General features: G+C 35.7%; 1 protein-coding gene across 1 annotated transcript; it reads left to right on the top strand.

Moving 5' to 3' along the window:
- Window positions 1-1,005: 1,005 nt before the first annotated feature.
- ddc (dopa decarboxylase) lies at window positions 1,006-26,360 on the top strand. The gene is given in 15 exon segments (XM_051130582.1): window positions 1,006-1,137; window positions 2,393-2,601; window positions 4,506-4,619; window positions 5,920-6,039; window positions 8,412-8,546; window positions 8,903-9,046; window positions 12,304-12,370; window positions 12,481-12,575; window positions 13,776-13,843; window positions 14,948-15,024; window positions 16,269-16,288; window positions 19,059-19,157; window positions 24,565-24,613; window positions 24,616-24,665; window positions 25,911-26,360. Coding segments are annotated over 14 exon segments (1,440 nt in total). The 5' UTR covers window positions 1,006-1,137; window positions 2,393-2,400; the 3' UTR covers window positions 26,112-26,360.
- The last annotated feature ends 6 nt before the right edge of the window (window positions 26,361-26,366 follow it).

Below are 26,366 nucleotides of genomic sequence, written 5' to 3'. Positions count from 1 at the left end.
GGTGCAGCTATTTAAGGATAGTTCATTTAAGATAACAAGCAAATTTTACCCTTTAAAGTGACAGGCACTGTGAATGAGTTATATAGTCAGTCATTACAGTCATAATAATGTGTTTTGCTCTTTGGCCTACATTTACATGACATTTTTATGACCAAACACTTTGGAATTAAAAAACAGACACATTTTTATTAACTGATTCATGACTGATAGGAATATATAATGTTTCTGCTCCACTATTAGAGAAGAAATCACTCTTATTATCTGAAATCAGTTTCTCAGTTTCAGTTTTGATGGGTAAAAAAGAAGAAAACTTGATGAAAATAATTTGCAGATAATTACAGTATCTATGTTTCATCGATAAAGGTTTTATAATGGTTTTATTGACAACATTGATTAATACAAGGCTAGTCCTGCTGGATGTGTTCAGTATATGGATTTTGTGGACAGCCTTTCACTTTAATAGCCTGTTTCTCTTCTATATACTTTGGTTCCAGAGCTAATTCACTCAAGATGTGAGAGGGAAACCTGTGATCTAATGCAGATCTAATGACTAACTTTACAAGAAAGCACATTTATTCCATAATACAATACATTATTGGTATATTGTTGAGTCATTTAAATGTGAAATAGCTGTAAACTGTAAAGAGGCATTTAAGATGCCCCAATAACTGCAAAATAACAGTTCAATAAAAATATTGATGGCGAAGATGTAGGATAGGAGATGACTAAAGATCATCTGAGTTAATACACTTAAAATGTAAACTACTTTGCAGGTGCTATATGCCATTATTGTTATAAAATTATTTTTTGGGGTGAGATCATTTGTGTGTTTGTGTATGTGTGTGTGTGGATGTATTGCTCTGTAATTGTATTAACATTTGTGGAAAGTGAACAGGTTCTCATTAACTCCTTATGAATCAGCTTCTTTTGCCCTGCCTGGCGTTGCTCTGAATGAAAGCCTCATTCTGATTGGCTGTCTGAACAGTGGCAGGGCTGATAAACCCCCAGGCTTCCCTGCTGTTCCACATCACTCTGCTGTGCTCTGTGTGTGTACGTGTTTTTATATGTGTGTTTGAAACAAACAGAAAGCGTGTCAGGACCGACGAGAGGGAGGACTCTTCTTTTTTGCCTGATATTGTAAGTACAATGAAAACAATTAGAGGAAAGAGAGAGACATTTTGAATGTAACACTTGTTGAGCTATTAAAACACAGTGCAGGTACAAGGTCCAAATACAGGACTGGGGATATTTTCAGGTTGATTACATGTGTAACTGCAGAGGTGGATTGCCTTTACTTTCTTTTTCTACATTTTGCTTCATATTCTAGCATACTGTGTTAAAAAAAAAAAAAAAGAGAGAAAAAAGTTGAAGTCATTATGTTAGGTAAAATGTGAAGCCAAATGTCAGCAGACTTACTCCATTTTTACAGCACCTGCTTCAGCACCTGTACAGCATGACATGTCATAAAGATATCAGAACTTAACAACTCACGTGTTTTCTGAGGCTTTACAAATCAAAATCAGACTGATAATAGTCATTTTAGATTGTATATGCTTTTTTTTCTCAGAATTCTCTTTAGGCACATTAGGGCAATAATTGATTCATTACATGCTTCTTTACATTTGCTGATTTGTTTGTATTGAGAATCATTCCTAATATTCATATCCTATTCCTATATTAAAAAATACCTACGAAGCACAACATTTTTACACATTTTTTTTTTTTAAATTTTAGGTACAGGTTTAGAATTTTTTGATATGTTCATGCTTTATCCTCAGATACTCAGTGTGTGTTTGCTTGTTTGTGTGCATGTGTAAAACAACTTTAATAGTACTTAAATGTATGTAATCAAAAAGACCAGTCGCCGGATGAGTCATCACATGCACACACACACTCTCACTCACAGACATGCTGACACATCTCAATCCATTTGTATTATGTGGATTAGGGTGATGCGATAACAAGCATACAAATAATTAGTAGTGGCCACTGTTGCCAACCCTCCTGACAGAGCTTGTTTAAAACAATGATTTGATTGGTATAGTTCGTTTATATTACATTTGGTCTAACAGTTTCTAATTTAAGCTCAGATTTTACCAGTACATGTGTCCTGTGTGAAGACAATCTGTCATCTTGTGATGTTCTTATCAGCAGACTGATTTGCTACTGATGTGAGGTGATGATGACATGGATGATGGCTAATTATAACATACAGTTTTTAGATTCATTTTCAGCTGAATCAATTTGTGCACTCTGTATGAGGTGCATTTCCTGAAAAGACAAAAAGAAATGAAAATCTTGATAACACTAATATAATTACACCTCTGCTTATTGAAAAGCAGGCCCATCAGTTCGTCTTTTGTTCTCCATGCTGATTCTACTCCTTTTTCAGTCAAAAACATGGACGCTGCAGAGTTCCGGAGATGCGGGAAGGAGATGGTGGACTATGTGGCCGATTATTTAGAGAACATTGAGAAGAGGCAGGTTTACCCTGATGTGGAACCTGGATATCTCAGGTCACTGATTCCTGAGGAGGCCCCGGAGGAGGCAGAGAGCTATGAGGATGTGGTCAAAGACATAGAGAGGGTGATCATGCCAGGGGTGAGTCAGTGCTAAACAGCTTTGATACAGTTCCTGTACTTTACAGTCATTACTATGGTTCTCAGACCTCAGATCTTGTGTGAGAAGATGTTTAATGACCTAAGCTATAAAAGTCTGTTTTTGACTGGTAATATTTCCTTATCTTTCATATTTTAATAGGATGTTTCTTTTTCTTCTAGCTTTATATCCAATCATGTATGGTACATATTTTAAAGTGTTGATTGCTAATAAGCTGTTAATCAGTTCCACCATTTCTGCAGTGGGAAAATGTGTAACTTATTGTGCATGTTACCATCAGTGAAGACAGCGCCCCAACAGCAGGGACAATAACTGTTTATTAAAACTGATTAGAAAAGATTTTATTATTATTATTATTATTATTATTATTTTATTTTATTTTATAAAATATACAATAATATTACATATTTAACATGTCTATATTTAAAATGCATAAAATTAATTTTCTATTCAATATATTTTAATATATATATATTTTTACAATATAGATATATATATATATATATATATATATATATATAAAAAAAAAAACTAAATTAATGAACGAAAATAAATGCAAAAATAATAAAATAATAAAAAATAATACATTTATTTCATATAACAATTTTAAAAACTTTCATCCCGAATATAATATTTCAGTTAAAATTCATTATATTTAAATATACAATATGTTAGCATGGTTTTAGGTTCAGTAACACTTTAGTTTAGGGACCAGTTCTCACTATTAACTAGTTGCTTATTAGCATGCATGCATATTATTAGTATATTGGCTAATCCTACCCCATGCCTAAAATGAACAAAATAATCCTACTAACTATTAATAAGCAGCAAATTAAGAGTTTACTGAGTTAAAAGTTGAAATTAATAGTTTGTTAATAGTTACAGGATGCAAATATGGTTATTGAAATTTTAGTATGAAACACAAAATTCACACAAAAATGTATTGTGCTTAAAAAGTTTTTGAATCTGTCTTTTTAATCTTTGTCTTTGATTTTTTTTACAATTATTTTATCAATTTAGAATTCAACTTCATCTTTTATCTTAAGTGGTGTACATGTATATTGCACTTACTGACATTAAGTCCACCATTTAAACTGATAGTCTACTAAGCAGTTAACAGATATGATTGTTATACACTATGTCAAGGATGATGTAACAATAGTGCAATTACTCATAAATCGGTGTGATTTATCTTGTGCAGATAAAGGTATTTCGTTTTACTAATCAGTGGTCACATAAAGAAGCCCTCAAAGTTTTCTCTCCTTGGACATGCTCAAAGTCCACCTTTTGAGGGGTTTGAATCTGATAGTTAGGAAATGAATCATTAAACTCTGACCTGGGGTCAGCAAAAAGCCTCCCCCACCTCTTTATTTCATAGCTCAGAGGAAAAACCAAACACTTTAATTCAGTTAAAGGTGTTAACCTTCCCACTGTGTTCAATTAAACCAATTTTCCCTTTCAGAAGTCCTGTTTTAATAGTTATTTAAAAGTGTGTGCTTGAGCTAATGAATGACTCACAATAGGAAAATCCTGCAAGAGAGAGACAGACACACACTGCCTCAAGCTCTCTCCTCCGCTAAACACATGGAATAATTTCATTTAGCCTTCATAATTTCATCTAACCTTTAACGTTCTGAGAGAAAAACCCTAATGTCACTATTACTGAAGTCATAATCCTCGTTCAAAAGAGCAAATGTGAACAACAACAAAACAACCAAATTAAATCTGACAGATCAAAGTCCCCGATTTTAGGCAGCTCTTTAGCTTGAAAACATGTTATCTTACTGTAGCAAATGGTTTTAAAAATGATTTTTTGGAGGTTTTTTCATGAACACTGAAGACAATTTTTAAATGAATGTTTCTAAATGTTTTCTGCACTGTTTCAGGTGACACACTGGCACAGCCCATACTTCTATGCATACTTTCCTACTGCTAACTCTTTTCCTGCAATGCTGGCTGATATGCTGTGTGGAGCCATTGGCTGCATTGGATTTTCTTGGGTATGTTTTTTTTTTCTCTCTCTCTTTCTCACTCTCAGTACAACCACGTATTCTTCTATCCAGATAGCCATCTGTCCTTCCGTTGAACCAACTATTCATCCATCATTCCATCGGTCTATTTAGCTACCTTGTAGTCTGTCTGTCCATCCATCCATCCACCCATAAAGCATTCATCTGCTTTTCCATCCATCCATCCATCCATCCATCCATCCAATGATTTTTTCCCCATCCACATATTTGTCTCTCCATTCAGTCCATCCCTACACTGAACCATATATCCATCCATTTAACCACCTGCTAGTATGTCTGTACATCCATTCACCCAGCAACATGTCTGTCCATTTCTGTGATAATCTGTTTAGCTACCTCACTGTCTGTCCTTCCTTCCCTCCCTCCCTTCATCCATCCATCCATCCATTTAGCCACCTGTCAGTCTGTTCATTATGAATCCATCCATCCATCCATCCATCCAATGATTTTTTTTTCATCCATCCACATATTTGGCTCTTCATTTAGTCTGTCCCTCCACTGAACCATATATTTATCCATTTAATAATTATTAATATTTTAATAATTAATAATCTGTTTAGCCACCTCTCTGTCCATTCATCCATCTATCCATCCATTCATCCATCCATCCATCCATCCATCCATCCATCCATCCATCCATTCATCATCCATCCATCCATCCATCCATCCATTCATCCATCCATCCATCCATCCATCCATTCATCAGTGCATCCATCCATTTAGCCACCTGTCGGTCTGTTAATTCTTCATACATCTGCTTTTCCACCCACCCATCCATCCATCCATATATTTGTCTCTCCATTTAGCCTGTCCTTCCACTGAACCATATATCCATCCATTTAGCCACCTGCTAGTCTGTCCATCCATCCATTCATCCATCCATCCATTTAGCCACCTATTGGTCTGTTAATTTAGCCATATATCCATCCATTTAGCCACCTACTAGTCTGTCTGTCTGTCCATCCATCCATCCAATGATTTTTTTCCTATTCATCCGCATATTTGTCTCTTCATTTTGCCTGTCCCTCCACTGAACCATATATTCATCCTTTTAATAATTAGTAATAATTCAATAATTAATTATCCATTTAGCCACCTCTCTGTCCGTCCATCCATTCATCCATTCATTGAGCCACCTGTTGGTCTGTTAATTCTGAATCCATTCATTCATTCATTTATCCATCCATCCATCCATCCATTGTAGGCTAACATAGGAATTTATTTATTTGTTTGTTTGTTTGTTTGTATGTTTATGTTTATTTGTTTGTAGGCAGCGAGTCCTGCCTGTACAGAGCTGGAGACAGTGATGCTGGACTGGCTGGGAAAGATGCTAAAGCTACCAGAAGATTTTCTTGCTGGTACAGAGGGGAGAGGGGGAGGGGTCATCCAGGTGAGATAATTAAGAAAAGATTTTATCTGCTAGTAGTGTTTATATAAAGTTTTTATAGTTTATATAAAATTTATATGGTATCACTTATATATATGGTTTTTAACCAAGTGTCTATGAAGGGGGTCCATGTACTGCAGGGGGTCTTTGGAGAAGATACATTGGTTTCACTTTATTTTGATGGTCCCTTCAACACATGTTGACTATAAGTAACATTGCACCTATATATCTACTAACTCTCACTTGAGTGTCAGTAGAATATTAGTAGACTGGTAGGGTTAGGGTAAGATTGACATGTACTTACAAAGTTACTTATGGTCAGTAAAATGTCTTTTGGGAGACCATCAGAATAAAGAGTTAGCAAATATTAAGCAGACAGTCTACTAACACTCTAATGAGAGTTAGTTGACATGTAGGTGCAAAGTTACTTATTGTCAACAGAATGTTCAAAAGCGACCATCAAAATAAAGTTTTTATTTATTTATTTATTTTTAAATTCAAGACATGTCTAACCACATGAGTGCACATTTCCTTTAAGCATCTGTTGTTCTGCAAAGGTGAAGAATGAAGAAAATTTGGTTTTAAAATAATTGCATTTCTGAATTCCCATCAGGATCTTCTGTCTGGTGTCAAAATGTGGATATTTTCAACCACTTTAAGCCACCTGGACAACCTTAATCCATGTTTACAGGCAATTTCTTTTGACCAATAACAAATATCAAACACATGTCCCACACACCAATTTGTTTGTCATTGATTTCTTCTCTAGGCCCTGCAAATTGTTATGTCTTGTAGAAATTGCCTTTTAAGACGTCAGCTACACATGAGAGGAGACAGTCAGGTGGCCGTGCGTGCGTTGAGAGCGTACCGCGATCATTTTGTCACTATGGATGTAGCAGTAGAGCAGCTGTGACCATTTAAAGAGAGACACAGGAAGCACAGCGTATGGAAAGCCCACTGATGACAGTCGGTTTGATGCTCTGTCATTAAGGCTGCTTTGGAGTGTGTGTGTCCTCCTACTGAATGGTTTTGTCTCTGGGCTTTTCAGAGAGCTCACTATGGCAACAGGCATTATTTTCACTGATAGCATGCACTAATGAGGGAGTTTGTGGGTTTTGTAAGCAATGCCTCTCAGCAAGGGTGGGCATAGCATAGAGGGGAGGAGAACAGGTGAAAGTAGAAGATAATTATTAAAGTAAAGCTAAGCATATAGAAGTTTCCATAAGTGTTTTGTTGAGTTTAATATTGATACATCATGGGGGAAAAACACCTCAGTCTTATTCAGGTGACCAAACTGAGGAAAAACATGCAATTTGGTGCAGATGCTGATATTTATATGGAAAAAAAGATAACATTCTGATTTTTGTAATGTAAATCAATGAGTTTATAACAGCATAGCAGACTGCTTATATAAAATGCATAAACATATCAGCTGTCATACTAATCTTATAATGCAATTCAACTGAGACGAATGAAAACCTGATGTATCATATTTGATGCATTTTAACATTATTTTTCTAAAAAGGTTATCTATAGATAATCAAGCAAATCTTTAGTTCACTCTTCTTAAAATACTATGAACCATATAAAAGCTCTTCTTATATTTACTATTTTTAAAAAATTGTAAAGATTACTGCGACCTAAAGTGGGACACTTTTAGAATTAAAAGGATTTAAATTAATATTTTAAAAGGCTTTAACTTGCTAAGTATCAATCAGATGACAAAGGGCATGTAGTATATTGTGTACAACTAGTTTTTAGCCAAGATTTAATCATACTGATTATTTAGAGGCCTTAGAAATTTGCATACCAAATAATACAGTTGGCTTTATAGGGTTAAATGTGGCAGAATTTGAAAATTGAACTCCTTCTTGTTCTTGAAATTAAATCATTGTGCTTTTTAATATCTTATTGCCAAACAAGTGTGACTACAGTTTTCCAGATTATCTCATAAACTGAACTGAATCATTAGTAATCAGGACGTGGGTGTGCGCTGTCAGGCTTACGAAGGGAAATCAAAGACAGCTCGTGCCTCACAATGAGCTGAGGTGATATGTATTGAGGGGTTTTGAGTGGAAGTCTTCTCATTCACTCATTGAGAACACACAAAACAGAGCTGGAGAGCTGATGAAAATTCATCACTGTTGCATTTACAATCAGTAACATTAGGGCATATTGATCAAGGCAATTGTTTCACTCAGTGCAATTTTCGAGATGAAGGAAATTGTGTCTTAAGTAATATTGAACAGGTCTACCAATTGTGAGACCAATTGCTCAATATAGACTGCTTTTGAATTTTCATAAACAGCAACATTTGGTGTACATGTTCAAAGTATCAAGTATAAATGAATATAAAGTGATGTTTGTTTGTACAGGGCACTGCCAGTGAAGCCACTCTCATAGCTCTTCTCGCTGCTCGTTCCAAAGTCGTCAAACTGATCCAGGCTGACCATCCTGACCGATCTGAGACTGACATTATATCCAAACTAGTCGCCTACTCATCTGATCAGGTAAGACAACAAGCCTGGATGAAACAGGGGTATATTTAGTGTAGACTAATGGCCTTAAGATAATATGCATCATTCAACAGGCAATGTGATGATGGCATCGTGTCCATCTGTGAGTAGGGATGAGTATCTGTTAGTGGGGATGATTAGCAAGAATCTTTATCGAATGGAAATGTCAAACAATGTGAAAGGGCCATGCACCAGTTCTCTGATATATCAGGATAACGGTGAAGTGCCACTTGTTTATGAAAGTGTTTACAGTATCTGTCTGTCTAATTGGAAACCATGAATATTTGGTTGTTTTTGAAACAAGGTCATTAACTGAGAAATAATATAGCAGTGTTTTGTTGATATTCCAGGCGCACTCATCGGTGGAGAGGGCAGGTTTGATAGGTGGAGTAAGGATGAAGAAAATTCCCACTGATAAGAAGTTTTCTGTGCGAGGAGATGCACTGAAGAAAGTTATAGAAATGGACAAAGCCGCAGGACTCATACCATTTTTTGTATGTATATCTCTAATAACTACAAACTTAATTTAAACAGCACAACTGTAGTTTTAAAGTAGAAGTTTATTTCCAGAATTATAATTTCCAGATAATTTACTCACCACTTGTCATCCAAGATGTTCATGTCTTTCTTTCTTCCATCGAAAAGAAGTTTTTAAGGAAAACATTTCTGAATTTTTCTCCATACAGTGGACTTCAATGGTGACCAGTGGGTTGAAGTTTTAAATTCCAGTTTCAATGCAGCTTCAAAGGGCTCTACACGATCCCAGCTGAGGAATAAGGGTCTTATCTAGCAAAACGATGGGGGATTTTCTACAAATACAAATGAATATATACTTTTAAACCACAAATGCTTGTCTTGCACTAGCTCAAATTCACACATTACATAATCACGTATGCATAATGTAGGCAGAAGAACCGAACCAGTGTTTACTAAGCGAACATGCAAAGAAAGTCAAACACCCTTTACAAAAAGGCAATACAGCGATGTTAGACGATTTTGAAGTTGGAGGTGAAAATGAGATGGAATTTTTCGCCCTGCCCTACCTTTTCTCACTAAAGTACACAGACGAAGAACTAACTGTCTGTTACTTTTCCAACATGATTGCGAAATTCGTGAAGACGTGCATGCACGTCGCAGAGCTGGTGTAAGACAAGCATTTGTGGTTAAAAAGTATTAAAAAAAAATCTATCTATATATATCTACACTGACCAAAATTATGAATGCAACACTTTTGTTTTTGCCCCCATTTTTCATGAGCTGAACTCAAAGATCTAAGACTTTTTCTATGTACATAAAAGGCCTATTCCTCTCAAATATTGTTCACAAATCTATCTAAATCTGTGTTAGTGAGCACTTCTCCTTTGCCGAGATAATCCATCCACCTCACAGGTGTGGCATATCAAGATGCTGATTAGACATCATGATTATTGCACAGGTGTGCCTTATGCTGGCCACAATAAAAGGCCACTCTAAAATGTGTAGTTTTATTACACAGCACAATGCCACAGATGTCGTACGTTTTGAGGGAGCATGCAGTGGGCATGCTGACTGCAGGAATGTCCACCAGAGCTGTTGCCCGTGAATTTAATGTTAATTTCGCTACCATAAGCTGTCTCCAAAGGTGTTTCAGAGAATTTGGCAGTACATCCAACCAGCCTCACAACCGCAGACAATGTTTAACCACACCAGCCCAGGACCTTCACATCCAGCATCTTCACCTCCAAGATTGTCTGAGACCAGCCACCCAGACAGCTGCTGCAACAATCGGTTTAAGTAACCAAAGAATTTCTGCACAAACTGTCAGAAACCATCTCAGGGAAGCTCATCTGCATGCTCTTCATCCTCATCGGGGTTTGGACCTGACTGCAATTCGTCTTCGTGACCAACTTGAGTGGGCAAATGCCCACATTCAATGGCATCTGGCACTTTAGAGAGGTGTTCTCTTCATGGATGAATCCCGGTTTTCATTGTACAGGGCAGATGGCAGACAGCGTGTATGGCGTCGTGTGGGTGAGCGGTTTGCTGATGTCAACGTTGTGAATCGAGTGGCCCATGGTGGCAGTGGGGTTATGGTATGGGCAGGTGTATGTTATGGACAACAAACACAGGTGCATTTTATTGATGGCATTTTGAATGCGCAGAGATACCGTGACAAGATCCTGAGGCCCATTGTTGTGCCATTCATCCACGACCATCACCTCATGTCGCAGCATGATAATGCACAGCCCCATGTTGCAAGGATTTGTACACAATTCCTGGAAGCTGAAAACATCCCAGTTCTTGCATGGCCAGCATACTCACTGGACATGTCACCCATTGAGCATGTTTGGGATGCTCTGGACTGGCGTATACAACAGCATTTTCCAGTTCCTGCCAATATCCAGCAACTTCGCACAGCCATTGAAGAGGAATGGACCAACATTCCACAGGCCACAATCAACACCCTTTTATTGTGGCCAGCCTAAGGCACACCTGTGCAATAATCATGCTGTCTAATCAGCATCTTGATATGCCACACCTGTGAGGTGGATGGATTATCTCGGCAAAGGAGAAGTGCTCACTAACACAGATTTAGATAGATTTGTGAACAATATTTGAGAGGAATAGGCCTTTTATGTACATAGAAAAAGTCTTAGATCTTTGAGTTCAGCTCATGAAAAATGGGGGCAAAAACAAAAGTGTTGCCTTCATAATTTTGGTCAGTCTATCTATCTATCTATCTATCTATCTATCTATCTATCTATCTATCTATCGATTCACTAAATAAGACCCTTATTCCTTGGCTGGGATCATATAGAGCCCTTTGAAGCTGCATTGAAACTGCAGTTTGGACCTTCAACTTGTTGGCCACCATTGAAATCCATTATATGAAGTGGACTACTAATTTAAGAGCTGTCCCTAGAAACACTACTATGCTTTGTCCATTTAAATTTTGTTCACTTAATGCAAAATGCATTATACAGCCAATAAATTCACTGAACCAACTACAAATTTCTTGTTTAGAACATTTTCATAAATTTGCATATGGGGGAATCCTGTTGCTCAAACATGGGATTTTTTATTTCTGTCTTTATTTCTCATGGTACTTTCTGTATAAAAACCTGTTTTACAGACTTGGTATAGATTAAGAATTAATGACCTCTTTATGCACTGTGTTTTAAGATGGAATTTATGTCCTCTTATTGTCATATTGTATGGCCTTTTAGTATTTTGATTATTTTATTTTATATATATTATTATTATTATTATTGCAGGCAAATGTTGCAGAATTTGCTTTTAAATCTTAATGATTAAGCCTTACAGTTAGAACTTGCAACCACTATACATAACAAGTGCAAAATTACACAATCAGTCAGCATCATGGTAGAAGGATAGCAGCCACTCAGACTATTAGAGAGCATGAAATGAGAACAAATTGGTCATTTGTCTCTGCTCTTTCTCTGAATTTGTCCTCCTGCGGTCTGCCTGATGGTTAATGCTGTTTGGAGAGCCTGTTTTCTGAATCACATTAGTCAAATTAGCCTCAGGCTCAGCCAGCAGACCCGTGTCAGAAGAATCACAGCGTAATGACAAACCAAGCAGGAACAAATCTTTCTGTGATCAAAACGTATAGCTCAAATGAATATTTCATTAAACCTTCTAGATGGGGATAAGGAATGTCTAGGTTGACATATTTGTATCAGTAGTATATTAAATATTAAAATCAACTCATAATACTCCATCTATTTGATTTTCTTGCTGTTTCTTTCAGTTTTGTGCAACATTGGGAACAACGCCATCCTGTGCGTTTGACTGCATCACTGAGCTCGGCCCTATATGTAAGACCAATTTATTGTTATTTTCCTTCGTATCTTATTTGTGGTTGCAAATCAGTATTTTGATGAATAGTTAAATAGATTGAATTATATTGTCATTGTTTCTATATCAGGTAATGCAGAGAAAATCTGGATGCACATTGATGCTGCGTATGCTGGAAGTGCATTTATCTGTCCAGAGTTCAGACCTCTTCTGAATGGCATAGAGGTAAGATAACATTCAAATCACACAGTGTGTTCTTAAGCACACTTCACAGGGTGCTCTTAAACTCAGAGAGGCGTGAATGATAACAGAAGAGCAATCTGTGGCGGGCTCAAACTATTGATCCTGTTACTTTAGGAGCGGTGCGTGGAAGACAGAGTTGTGTCGTGTGTGTGCGATGGAGAATATTTAAATGTCACAAATGATGCGAGCCGGCATGAGCGATGTCTTGTGGAATGGGTGGGAAATTAGAGATCCCTGATCGTCCTTTGAGTTGTCGTGGAGCCCAACTGGGTGTCACAATGATAAGGGTAAAGTAATTTCCTGAGGCATAGGAAGACCTTTAGATAAGTTCCTTTTTTCCCTTGCTAAAGAAATATCACTGTTTATTAGCAGCACAAGTTCAAACAAAAGTGAGGACTGTGCTCCCCTGCACAGATGATGGTTTTTATTATTGACCGGAATGACAGCCGGCTGCTGTTTCCTGCGTGGTGTTGGTTGCCAGGAAGTGAAAGACAGGCAGGACTCAGCATGGCAACAATCAAATCGTCATGGCAGTGTCTGCCTTTATTGCAGCAGATGGAAAGGATATTGGAAAGGGGAGAGCAAAAAGATTAGACTTTGAGATAGTGGCTCTTTTTGAATGCGCAGATGCTGCAGTCGATTGTGAGTTTGCAGCATGGGTTTAATATGCTACTGCGTCAGAGTCAAAATAGTTCATATCAGACCATGCTAACAGGTAGCTGAAAGATGACTCATCTTTATTTTCAGCAAACCAAATTTAAGGGATAAAAGAGGCTGCAAAACCGAATGAATGAATATGTGAATGCGAGTTTATTATAAGTTAGTTAATAATTATTAATAATTACTGGTGTTATTATAAATATTGACAAATCTAGCAGTCTGTTATTGGTGTTGCTACATACTATTCTGGTCTATTTCAAATGATAAAAATAGTCTACAAATCTCAAACAATTTGAATTGAGTTTAGATATCATGGTTGTAAAGAAAATATGAACTAAATGTCTTAAAATGATCTAAAACGATAAAACTCTTCAGAGACTCGCTCATAGTAATGTTATGGAAATGTTACTAATTGAACCAATAGCAGGTAAGTTAGTGACATGTTTTGTCCCCTGTCTCAAGAGTAAGTGTTAGATGCATCAATTCACAACAAATCACATTAAAATTTGCTTCTTTTTTTAGTTCGCAGACTCTTTCAATTTCAATCCTCATAAATGGCTCCTGGTTAACTTTGACTGCTCGGCAATGTGGTAAGTGTTTAGTGGTTCTATCAGTGTATTTAATTTATACTCTGACCCAATCTACTGTATCTCAACATGTTATTGGTTGGCTTTGTCAGTCAACAGGAAGGAAATGGTCCCAGCTGCCCTTTATGTCAGCACCAGGCACACAAAAACATCAATATAGAGAGAAAATAACAAGTGTGTATGCAAATTTACCTTGATACACACTACTGTCCCAATTTTTTTTTAAATATTTTTAATATAATTTTTAATGACATTTATAATGTTCTGAAGGGAATAAAAAAGTTATTTGAATTGTAATAATATATCACATTATTAAAAAACCTTACCAACCCCAAACTTTTCAACGTTAGTGTAAACAGTGTCCACTTAAACCACATTTTAAAAATGTATGGTATAATATGTGAATATATGCCAACTCGTCACATTAGAAAGAAAATAATTAAACTAAGTGGTGTCTGCAAATCTTGAAACCCCTCCTTGACCCTGCCTTGACTGAATGGCAATAAAGTGAACCTTAAACCTTGAAGCTTAAAACAAATGATGCAAATCCTTTTCTAAGAACTAACTGCACCTTTCTTAGCCAATGACCATTAGTGTAGTATGTACGGTGCAACATAGGCTCATTGGAAAACGTGCCTCTATATACCTTACAAATAGAAACACTTATTCATATAGATGTGCTACATATATAAAGAGGTTAATTTGAAATTTGAATTTAAATGTGATTGTATTTCAGTGCATAATCCCATTTTAATAGGTTCTTTAATAGAACTTGATCTTGAATCAACTATAAGGTAATGGTCTTTGTGTGTCTGTTATTCGGTTTTGTGAGCCAAACCTATATAGATATCTTAAAATGACACTAGAAAAATAAATCAATAAATAAATTATTAAAAATTCAGATTAAGCATTTGCATAAATTTAATCAGTTGTATATTACATGTTGTCACATCAGGATACACAGAATAATATCATTAGGATATAAATTAGCTACTACTGAAACATTCAAATAATAATGATATATGCTGTTTGCACAGATGACTTGGCTGTCATTTGACTGTTGTCTCATACACTGTGTGAGTAATGAAAGTGAATGTCTTTGTGAAGGGTAAAGAAGAGATCAGACATCATTGGAGCATTTAAAATTGAGCCACTTTATCTGAAGCATGATCACCAAGAGTCAGGTAAACCATACAACAATCTTACACATTTCTGTTGGTTTAGTCATGGAAACTGTCAGCCATTATTGTAAAGAACAAACAATAATAACAGTAATAAAAGACTGAAGTGTATTAGCATGAGGTGTAAAGAGGATGACCATGATCCTCATTAATGAGACATGACGTTTTGTGCTGACATCCACTTTACGTCACACTGAAGGCTCGATCAGATTATTCACCTTAGTGCTCTGCTGTGTTTTGTAAGCCTCTGTGTGCTGGTAAACAACAGCTTTCTAACCCGTTACACGGACCTCAATTAGATTTAAGAGTGTTTTTGCATATAAAGTGCCTTTGTGTGTCTATTTGGCATACTACTATTTCACATACTGTAAGTGATGTATATCAAATAAACTGACCCTAAAAATTATTTGGACATCAAAGACAAATAAAAAAAAGAAATGTATGAATTCAGCTGTACTTATAAAAAAAATACAGTGTTTGAGCACAAACTGCAGAGATGCAAACAAAATGTAGAAGGCTAGAAGCAGAATGCACATGTCATGATTATGAATATGCTAATTAGTACATTATGCAATCAATTCATTAGCTAGTAACACTTAGCGACTTTTCAAGCTGGCTTTACCAATTTTTAGTTGTTTCATTTCAGTAGTTGATATCAGTGATTTTAGTTCCAAAAGGTTAAAGGAACATGTAAACAGGTGATAGTTAATGTGATAAACTGCTAAAATACAAGTGGGGTACAAGTAATTTTTAAAAAATGTCTACAAACAGTCAATCATTGTTTGCAGATGACATTTTTTTTGATATCTAATGCAGTAACAGTAGTCTGATCTCCCATGTCTGTTGTTTCCTCACACATGTCCACCAATGAGCTGCCTGTTGGTTGTTGGACATTTAAACATGGCTAAACAAAGACAGTTCCTGTGGTAATGTGTCTGTGGGCAGCGTGCAGCTGTGCAGACAATTGTAATTGTGCTGACAGCAAAACAAAAGAGCAGCCCTGTCTCTTAACCCAGTACACAACACACACACACACGTGCATATATGCATACACACCTTAAAGCCATTTTCATCATGAGCAACTTCCTGATTAAATTACCTTAGGCTTGGCCAGATGGAAAAAAGAATGATGTTTTTTTTTTTTTTGCTTGTTATCTTGTGTGCTGTGTACTTATGGTATTATTTACATCTGAGTTTGCTTTTTAATGTGATATGACTAAATATATACTTTTTTTCTATATTCATAGGACTTGTCACTGATTATAGAGTAAGTATACTGCATGCAATATGTGTGTGTGCAGGTGTGCATGTTTAAGATAATATTGGTTTAGTATGCTGATGACCTCTGTTAACAGTGGTGTACAAAGTACCAGAAAGCTTACCAGAAAATGACTTTGCTAGAAGTTGAAGTCACCGTTTAGAATATTACTTGAGTAAAAGTCTTAAAGTATGTGATATTTGTACTTAAGTACAAAAAGTATATATATATATATATATATATGTAGCAAGATTGTGTTCAGTTTTAACTCTTTCTTCCATGTTGTATTTTTTGGAATAAGAATAAGAAGCATTTCATCCGGTACTTAGCGCCTTTTATTCCAACATAAGAAAACATTTCTGGAATCTGCATCTGAAATAGCATTTAGATGTATTTACAGTTTAGCCTAATGTATCTCAGAGGGAACATGGATGCATTTAAACTGCTGTTACAGATTTGTTTTGCTTTGTTTTTAACATAAAACGTTGAATACTGATATTTGAAATAAATTAAGACATGAAAAAAATAATGGAAATGTGAAATCTAAATTGCCAGTAGGTGGCAGTAAGTGACTGTTAATGAGTGAGTCATTGAGATTCAACCGATTCATTTAAACAGCTGATTCATTCTGGAACAAAGCATTTGACTCTTAAAGGGGTCATCGGATGCAAAATTCACTTTTTCATGTTGTTTGAACATTAATGTGTGTTGGCAGTGTATGTACAAATCTACCCTATAATGATAAAAAAAATCCATGCAGTTGTTTTTAATTAATCTGTAAAAATAATATCCCCTTGTGGCATCACACCGACAGAGGCCGCTCCCACGATAGTTGATTGACATGAGCATCTTACCTCAGATCAGTTGTAATAGTCCGACCTCCATTGTTTCGATGCCGGAGCAGGAATGTAAGTTAGACAAGAATATCTCAGATTGAGCGATTGAGGTGTTGTGTTGCTGGATGTAATAATGAACGAGCCGCTGAAGATGCAGTGAATTACGTTTGTTTGTGAAGGGAATGTGGCTCCCGATCTACATATATCCGCCTATGTTCGCGCGAATCATTCAAAATCCAGCTTCACTTACAGCAGAAGTGAGTATAAGGTTTTTTTTTTTTTGATGAATCTTTGCGATCGCCTTTCCTAATAACGCGCTAGTTAGCGAGTTTAGTGGCTAAACGTGGCTAAACGCGGCTAAAGTAAACAGGCTCGTCACTCTACGGAGAGAAGAGAGGGGTGGGTGAGCAGAGCTTGTTTGCATTTAAGGGAACAATCCCTCAGAATGGCATGATTTTTGCAGAGCTCATTTAGACAAGGTAAAAAGGGTGTTGTTTTACACAACCACTGAGAATTTTTAACCAAAGTATATTATAGACTTTTCATTAAGACCCTAAAGAATCATATCAACTTGTGGAAAATGGCCATCCGATGACCCCTTTAATGAGTGAATCACTGAATTATTTTTATCAACCGATTTGTTCAAAAAGCTGATTCATTCAATAAGTAAACAATGTCCATTGCTCAGACGCAAAACAGTGCTGTGATCTTTGTTTGGAACTATTTTCGTTGGCAAAATTGAGCAAAAACAAGCAATATTATGTCTAAAATCTAAAATCACTTATTGCTTTACTGAACTTGTATAAAATTATTATTAAATGTGTTATGCTGACATCTGCAGAAAAATGGTACTCTTTGTGTGATATAGATTAAGATAACTATATGAAATCATATAAATAAAGCATACAAAGGCATTTTTGCTGTCTACAATTTAGAATGCCTGGAATTTGGGGTTTTAATAGACTAATGCATGCACTCTGTGTGCAATTTGCCTACTTGATAATGTCAGATCGCACGTCATTACAACAACACTAACCATAATTTCAAGCGCCAGACTACTGATTTGTCAAACCTGCTTTCCTGCAGTCCGTGTTCTTCTGACTTAGGACTATTTTGTAGTAAGTAACGAATTAGGTTATTAGGAAAAAAAAAAAAAAACAGGTTGCGGGTCTTTTTTTTTGATAGAATCAATAACAGTACTGAACAACGTATAGTTAATAGAAAGTCAAATTGGACTATCAAAATAAACTGTTATTAAAGAAAACTCTTTCCATATCATTAGAAGCTGCCTTCAAAGGCCATGAATTCAGTCAAAACTGTATTTAACCTGGCTAATTTTTAGAATACATATCACAGTGTTTGTTTGGTAACACTTTATTAAGAACCAATTCTCTCCTATTAACTATTTGTTTATTAGCATGCATATTACTCACACATTAGCTCTTTATTAGTGGTTATTAGGCACATATTAATTATTCGTCATAACCATATCCTAGATCCCATAACCTGGCACAATACCTAAACTAAACAACTACCTTACTGACTATTAATAAGCAGCAAATTAGGAAGTTTATTGAGGGAAAACTCTTAGATAATAGTGATTATGTGCTCCCTAATCTAAGGTGTTACCATTATGGTATTAATACATCTTGTGTCTGATATTAAAGCCATTTATTTCCATGAGAAACAAAAATATAGTTCTTTAGATACCAATTAACCATATAATTTCATCCATAGTTAGTAGTTATTTGTCTCTGTGTGCTCAGTTGTTCTTTATATGGGAAAAAACAGGTATTTGAATGTGTATGTAGGGTGATGAAGAAGGAAAGAGCAAAGAAGTACAAGCTTTTGTATAATCAGATGTGTATATGCACTGGTTTGTGATTCATGTGTATTTATGTGTGCACAGTTCATATGTCATATCTCATCTCATCTCCCTTCAGCACTGGCAGATCCCATTGGGTCGTAGGTTCCGCGCTCTCAAGATGTGGTTTGTGTTTCGCATGTACGGACTCAAAGGTCTCCAAGCCTACATCCGCAAGGTAACTGCCTTTACTACATCCTGTCAATCAAGTTAGCCTTGCTAATCACATTTTATTTGGCTCCAAAGTCGATCTGGAATGACACAAATGAGTGCTTTTTATTTTTTTAAGGACATTTTCATTATATGTTCTGGACATGTACTGTATGTGGTCTGGTGAAGATTGTATATTGGTAGGGAAATATAGAGCAGGACCTATTATCAGACAACACAGTACTTCGGTAGTACATTCAGTACTTCGGTAATTCTGAAAAACTCAGGTTTGATGATCAACTCTCAACTGTTGACCGAACAGTATAGCCATAAGGAATAATTGTCTGAGAATGAGGAAATTGTGTGGTCAGATTTGATTACAGTAATCAGCATTGAAAAATTATTACTAAAAATATTCTTTCAAAAGAAGACATCTATCAAAGAACATAATTTCCCCCAGTTGTACTTCTCTTTCCTTCATTCAGTACTTCAGTAATTCTTAACTGCTAGACAGTAGCCATAATAAAGTGTCTGAGAATGAGGAAACTGTGTGGTCAGATCTGGTTCCAGTAATAAGCATGGAAAAAATGATTACTGATAAACTTAACCTGTTTAGGAAAATTTATTTAACATGATTAGCACTATCATTCTCTGATTTTGGTGGCTTATTTTAATCTACAGACTGCCCTCTGCTGGTATTCTTGAAGAAGTATTTCACCCAAAGAGGAAAGTTGTAATTATTTACCCGCCTAATACTTATTCGGAGTGTCTATTTACACTAAGTGCAAATAGGCCGTATTGTTGGCAGAGGCCATTTATAGGGATGGGCGATATGGGCTTAAAGATTTATCACAATAATTTCCGGTATTTATTGCGAAAACGATATCAATGATGATAATTCAGGGAAACCCTGTTTCTTTAGAGAAAAGTATCTTTCCTATTTTTACCCAAAATAGGGTGTTGTGAGCATTACTGAGTACACAGCAAAATCCCCAGTGTTAATTTAACACTCTGAGTGTGGACACATATAGACACTGAAGCAGTGTTAAAGTTAACACTGAAGTAGTGTTGAAGTTAACGAGATAATTAGGTGATTAACAAAGTGATGATTGATCATTATTGAAGACACCTGATGTTAATAAGCAGAATCACCAAAGGAGAAAACCAAAATTTTTAAACAACCATTATAGTGGTCAGTGTTTGCATTAGTTGGGCTCTTGACCCTTAAATCTTTGATACTAGATTTTGTTTGGCTGCTGTATTTGAGTTGAAACAGCCAGACAAGCCAAGAGCTCAAGTCACCAGGTGATTTATGTTTTAACATATTCATTGTTTAACGTAAATCACCTAAAGTCTAATCTCTAAGTTAGGTTTTTTTTTTTTTATTGTAATAGCCTTGACAATCCACAGAAGATCTACCACTTCCTATACATTTTGGAAAGATTTTTTTTTTACAACCGGTTTTAAAAAGAAATATTTCACCTAGGCACACATAGACATCAAGAACCAGCCCATGAATCTCAACAATGGTGACAAACGGCATATTCAGATAAACAGATCAACTCTGAACTCTCATAATTTATTCATGCCGCAATGCATGATGGGAGTCATGGATGAGTTCTGATTGGCTACAAATACGCTTTTTGATGGTCACCGTTGTTGTGATTCTCACACTGATTCTTCATGTCTGTGTGTCTAAATTAAGATAAACTTTTTTTCATCATCTGTCTGATTATGGCAAAACTGATTGATCTGTTGTTCACAGTTATTTTTTTTAATCTGTAAGGAAATTCTATGTCAAATACTCAAGTCACTATATGATGATTAAGTCAAGCACAGTCAATGCCATCTTATTGACTTTTGCTCTTGGCTTGTCTGGCTGTTATAACTCAGTAATTGCACCCAAACAAGACCTAATATTGAGATTTAAGGGTCAAGAGCCCAACTAATGCAAACACTGACCACTATAATGGTTGTTTAAAAATTTTGGTTTTCTCCTTTGGTGATTCTGCTTATTAACATCAGGTGTCTTCAATAATGATCAATCATCACTTTGTTAATCACCTAATTATCTCGTTAACTTCAACACTACTTCAGTGTTAACTTTAACACTGCTTCAGTGTCTATATGTGTCCACACTCAGAGTGTTAAATTAACACTGGGGATTTTGCTGTGTACATATGTAACGTAATGACTGTTTAATTGACTGGAATGTGAATAAAATTGTTTGTACTTTCTGTACTGGAAGCTCCTAACATTAAGACACGAATTCCTTGTGTGTGAAACACACTTGACAATAAAGCTCTTTCTGATTCTGATTCCAAAAATTTAAAAAGCTTTCCCAGTTCATCTGTATCTCTTACTTCTCCATCTGTGGCTCCCTTCAGGAATTTTTATTTCTTTTTTTGGCTCCTGAAATCACAGAACAGTTTTTATCAATATTTGTTTACCATGAGTGATCAAAGGCGTTTGAACTGGTTTCAGTTACATCAGTGACGTCACCGATGAACGGTACCGTGTATATGCTTACGTTATCTGAGCCTATTTCTAATCACCCATTGAAAAATTACCAGCAAAACTATCACAGACTGGTCAAAACTTCTCGTCTACATATAAAGATGTGATTAAAATCAGAAACTTTCATGAACAGCTCAGTCTATTAGCCTAATGTTACCTCCTCTGAAACCGGTTGAGATGTTAACAGAGTCTATGAACTAAATTCAACAGAAGCGAACAATTTTTAGGGACTAAACTTACCGAAAGCAGTGAAAACAACAGCGAGAGACCGAGTTTTGTGCTTGTCAGTCATTGTGTTGCCACCCCGTTAGTGGCATTACAAATGTGTGTAGAACAAAATAACAAAATTAATAAAAGATATAGGCCTTCATTAAATATTCGACAAAGCTAGAGTTAAAATGTTTTGCCAGTTATTGTTTTTAAAACTTTTATCTTCCACTTCAGAGTAGACTAATATTAAATGACAAACGGACAAACTACTAAAAAACTTCCTCTAACCAATGATTTCGATCAGATGCGTCGGCTGTATCCAAGGCCGCGTTAAGGCCTCACTGGGCCTCGGGGCTATGACTTACTGCGGGGCCCCTCCATCACAATAATGATATATATAATTTTGGTTACCAATTTTAATATCACAAAAAAATAGCCTAAGTAAAAATAATCTTACCGAAGACAAGTAAACAGTCACGACTATAGAAAACCAATAGAAAGAAATACGAAATTCAGTGATTCAGTCAAGGACAGTGAGTGATTTCTTTCTAATGTTTGACACAAATGGCAACAGCAGCTAGAGCCCTGCATTTCAGCCCGAGCCCACGGGCTCCAACATTTCGGGTCAATTTTCACATCATAGTTCAGATGCGGCTTCTCCTTATTTTTATATCTTAGACATCCACCAATTATGGTGATGAAAAAAAAATTTCGCTGGTGGAAACAACACAAGACTTTCGCTTTAACTTTCGATACCGGCTCGGAAGGCGTTTAGTGTCTCAGTTAGCAGCAGTGAATGTGCCTTCAGCGTAGCTGGAAAAGTTCTGTGTTCAAGCGCACGTAATAGGCTAAAGCTTGCCGAAAAGCACTGGCAAGAGTTATTACCATGAATGTGTTGGGGGAAAATAGTAGTAGTTTTTTAAATTATTCATTAATAAACTAGTGTTTTCTGAGTCAGTGTTGCAAGGATGAGGTTGCTGATCCTGACTCGCTATGGACGTCTCCTCTTTGGACTTTAAATTGAAAAGCGCTTTGCAGATTATGTAATGAAGTTTGAAGTTTGAAGTTTTGTACTGAGTTTTTTTGTTTTTGATTTGTTTTCTTTTGTAAAGTAATAATTTAAAGCTTTCTATAGATATATGTATCATGTCTGTGAAGTATGTATTCACTGAGTTTCTATTCATTTTTGTGAAGCCCTCCTGTTGAGACGAAAGAAAGTGTTTGTTTTCTTTATTTTATAAAAGCACCATTAACGTTTTGTTGATATTGTGAGTGCATACAAATAAAAGTAGACTCTTTATAGTTCTGAATGTATTACTCTTACCTTAATGAGCAAAAATGACAGAATATTTTAAATTGTTTTCACTGAAAAAATGCAAGTGATTGCGTTGGCGCCTCCATGTTCTGCAAAGCACGCTTCAGCCTCCACTCTCCGCACAAATAGCACACATTTATCTAAGTTTAAAGTTTATAACATTGATCAGTCTTCTGCTGGCTGCTTGGCCGTTACTTTAAAAAAACAAACTCTTACATTTAACGAACAAAAAATACTTCAAACGGTTATCTAAATTAATAAAAATTATATATATATATATATATGTATATATATATATATATATATATAATCACGTTGCCATTGCATACAAAACTGAACCATTTTAATAGCTGAAACAGTAGTATAAGCTATTTTGGGAGAAGAGGGGAAAAAAGATGGGCCGAAAATTCTGATAGGCTGGGCTCTACTTTAATTGCGTTCATTTAAGACACAAATGATTGTGTTGATGAGGAGAGCTGCGCATATCACGCTGAAACCTTGTTAACGCACACATTTTTTCTAAAAATGTTTAAATTTTTACTTATCGAAGATTGTTCTATTACATAGGCTATTTCCAGATTATGCCAGAACGAAGTGAAGAGAGGTGAATGCGGTTACCTGCGATTACCTGATAAATTAATGCATGGTCCTTCAAAAATAAAATACAGAATAAATGCATTTGATTGGTAAACCAAATTCAAACGTGACCTTTTAATCTCTAATGGTAATATGGAATTTATTGAAAAGCTCCTAATAGTGCTAATATGTGGGGGGCGTGGTGAGGCTTTGGCGATCGGTGCTACCCATGGCCTGTCAATCAACTCCACAGCTAATCACAGGCCCCTTCCTTGCTCAGGCCCCTAGCCCAATGGTTAACACGGCCCTGGCTGTATCGGTTGATAAGCCAATGTGATTTCGACGTTGAATCTATGTTTTTTTTTTGGCATAATAACGTTCTGATGTACCGACCAAATGAAACATTGATTCAACATAGAAATTTGATTGACGACCGACACTGACCTTCACAACCAAAAATTGATGTTAAATCAACATCTGCTTGCTATCTTTAATCCGTTTGCACTTAGTGTAAATAGAATCTATCAATAAGAACATGTTATTTTCACTTAGTGCAAATAGCATCTATTGCTATTTGCGCTTAGTGCAAATAGCCACTACCTTATTCATTATTTACTCCTGTTGTTCCAAACGCTAAAGCTGTAAATTTTATTTAATTAATTAATAAATTAATTCATGTGTCTTTTTGTGTTCATAAATCTTTCTTTTTGTGTTCATAAATCATTGTATTCTGTCTTCATAAATTGTTGCTGTGTCAGTTTCATACACATTAGCTTCCTAATTTCATGTCTAAAATGTATAACTTTTCTGGTTTCAGCATGTCGGACTGACCAAAGAGTTTGAATGTTTGGTGAGAGCTGATCAGCGCTCGAGATCTCAGCTGATGTTGTGATGGGCCTCATCTGCTTTAGACTCAAGGTCAGGGAAAAACATTCTCTCTACAGAAACAAAATAATTTCTTCCTGTATTTAAAATGGATTGACTCTGGGATGTGGTTAACTATGGAAAATTGAAGTGTGACATTTTAATTTCCACTTGTGCAAAGAGAACACCACAAATTACACAAAATTATGTTGTTAGTACATACAACAGCAACATGTAGGCTAAAAAAATAATTTCATAATACTTGTTTGAAATAATATGTGTTGAAATATATACACTGCCATTAAGAAGGGTTTACTTGAGGCTTTACTTGATCAAAAATACAGAACAAAACAGTAATATTGTAAAATATTATTACAGTTTATAATTTTTTTAAAATTAATTAATTAATTAATTTTTATATATATGTTATTTTATATGATATGTAGGGGGCGTGGTGAGGCTTTGGCAAGTTTGGCCTGAATCAGTAAAATTTTTAATGTTTTTTAAATAACTTTCTTATGCTCATCAAGGCTTTTTTATTTTCAGTGTCATAAATGTACAGACCAAAAAAACATTGATTCAAACAGTAATATTGTAACATATTACTACAGTTTAAAATGTTCTATTTCTATTTTAAACTTTTGGAATTTGTGCTGCAATTTAATTATTTTTGGAAATTGTGATTCTTTTTTCAGGATTCTTTGATGAACAAAAAGTTAAAAAGAACAGCATTTATTCAATACAAATCTTTTCTAACATTTTCTAATATAAGTCTTTGCTGTCACTTTTTAAAATCAATTTAACACATCCTTGTTGAGTAAAATTATTAATTATTGACTTAAAAACTTAATAGAAAAAAAGTTTTCTGACCACAAACTGTAGTACAAAAGATTTCTATTTTTATTTCTATTTCTATATTCTATTTCTATTTTAAACTTTTTATTTTTAAATTTGAAAAAAATACTATTTTTCCAATATTACATTTTTTTTGGATTTTAATAAATCAGCATATTATAATGATTTCTGAAGGATCATATAACACTAAATACTGGAATAATGATGCTGAAAATTCAGTTTTGCATCATAGGAAGTAAAAATCTTACTGGTCCCAAACTTTTGAACAGCAGTGTATATTGTTTATTGTTTATTTTTGCCAATTGATTTAGTCCAAATCAGTTAATTATAATGCAGTGCTTAATATATTGGGCTTGTGTGAGTCAAGTGTCTTTGTTAGCACATTTTTTAAACCAGTGAGCAGTTACAAAGTATCCTTACTGAGCTGTGTGTTAAACCCTGGAGGGCTCCAATAAATTAAATGAAACTCTGGTGAAAAGAATCAACAGTGCACATAAGATCCACTTGGTACCATGCCAACTGGCAGGCAAGTTTGTCCTGCGCTTTGCCATGTGTGCCCGTACTACTGAGTCACGGCATGTTCAGGGGGCCTGGTGCCACATCAGCCACCTGGCAACAGAGCTGCTTCAGGAACTGCCCCACTGACCCCTGTGGTGGGCATCACATTAAGTCAAAAGGGTGATCTGTACCACATCTGCTTTCCACACTGTCTTACTTTCACTCTACTGCTGTGATTCATTCTACTATTTATTGTCAAAATGTGTGTATGTGAATGTATGCATGCTTGTCACAAAGGTGTCCACCAAAAGTGCAGATTGTCTGTGTCTTTGTAAGCTTGATCATATGTGCCCTCTGCTGTGAGTGGTGTTTTTCCCCCAAAAATGTACTGTTGTATACTTG

The sequence above is a fragment of the Labeo rohita genome, chromosome 16, assembly GCF_022985175.1.
Source record: "Labeo rohita strain BAU-BD-2019 chromosome 16, IGBB_LRoh.1.0, whole genome shotgun sequence".
Taxonomy (NCBI): Eukaryota; Metazoa; Chordata; class Actinopteri; order Cypriniformes; family Cyprinidae; genus Labeo; species Labeo rohita.
The sequence above is the reverse complement of the archived record's forward strand: the minus strand, read 5'-3'. Positions and strand labels throughout refer to the sequence as shown.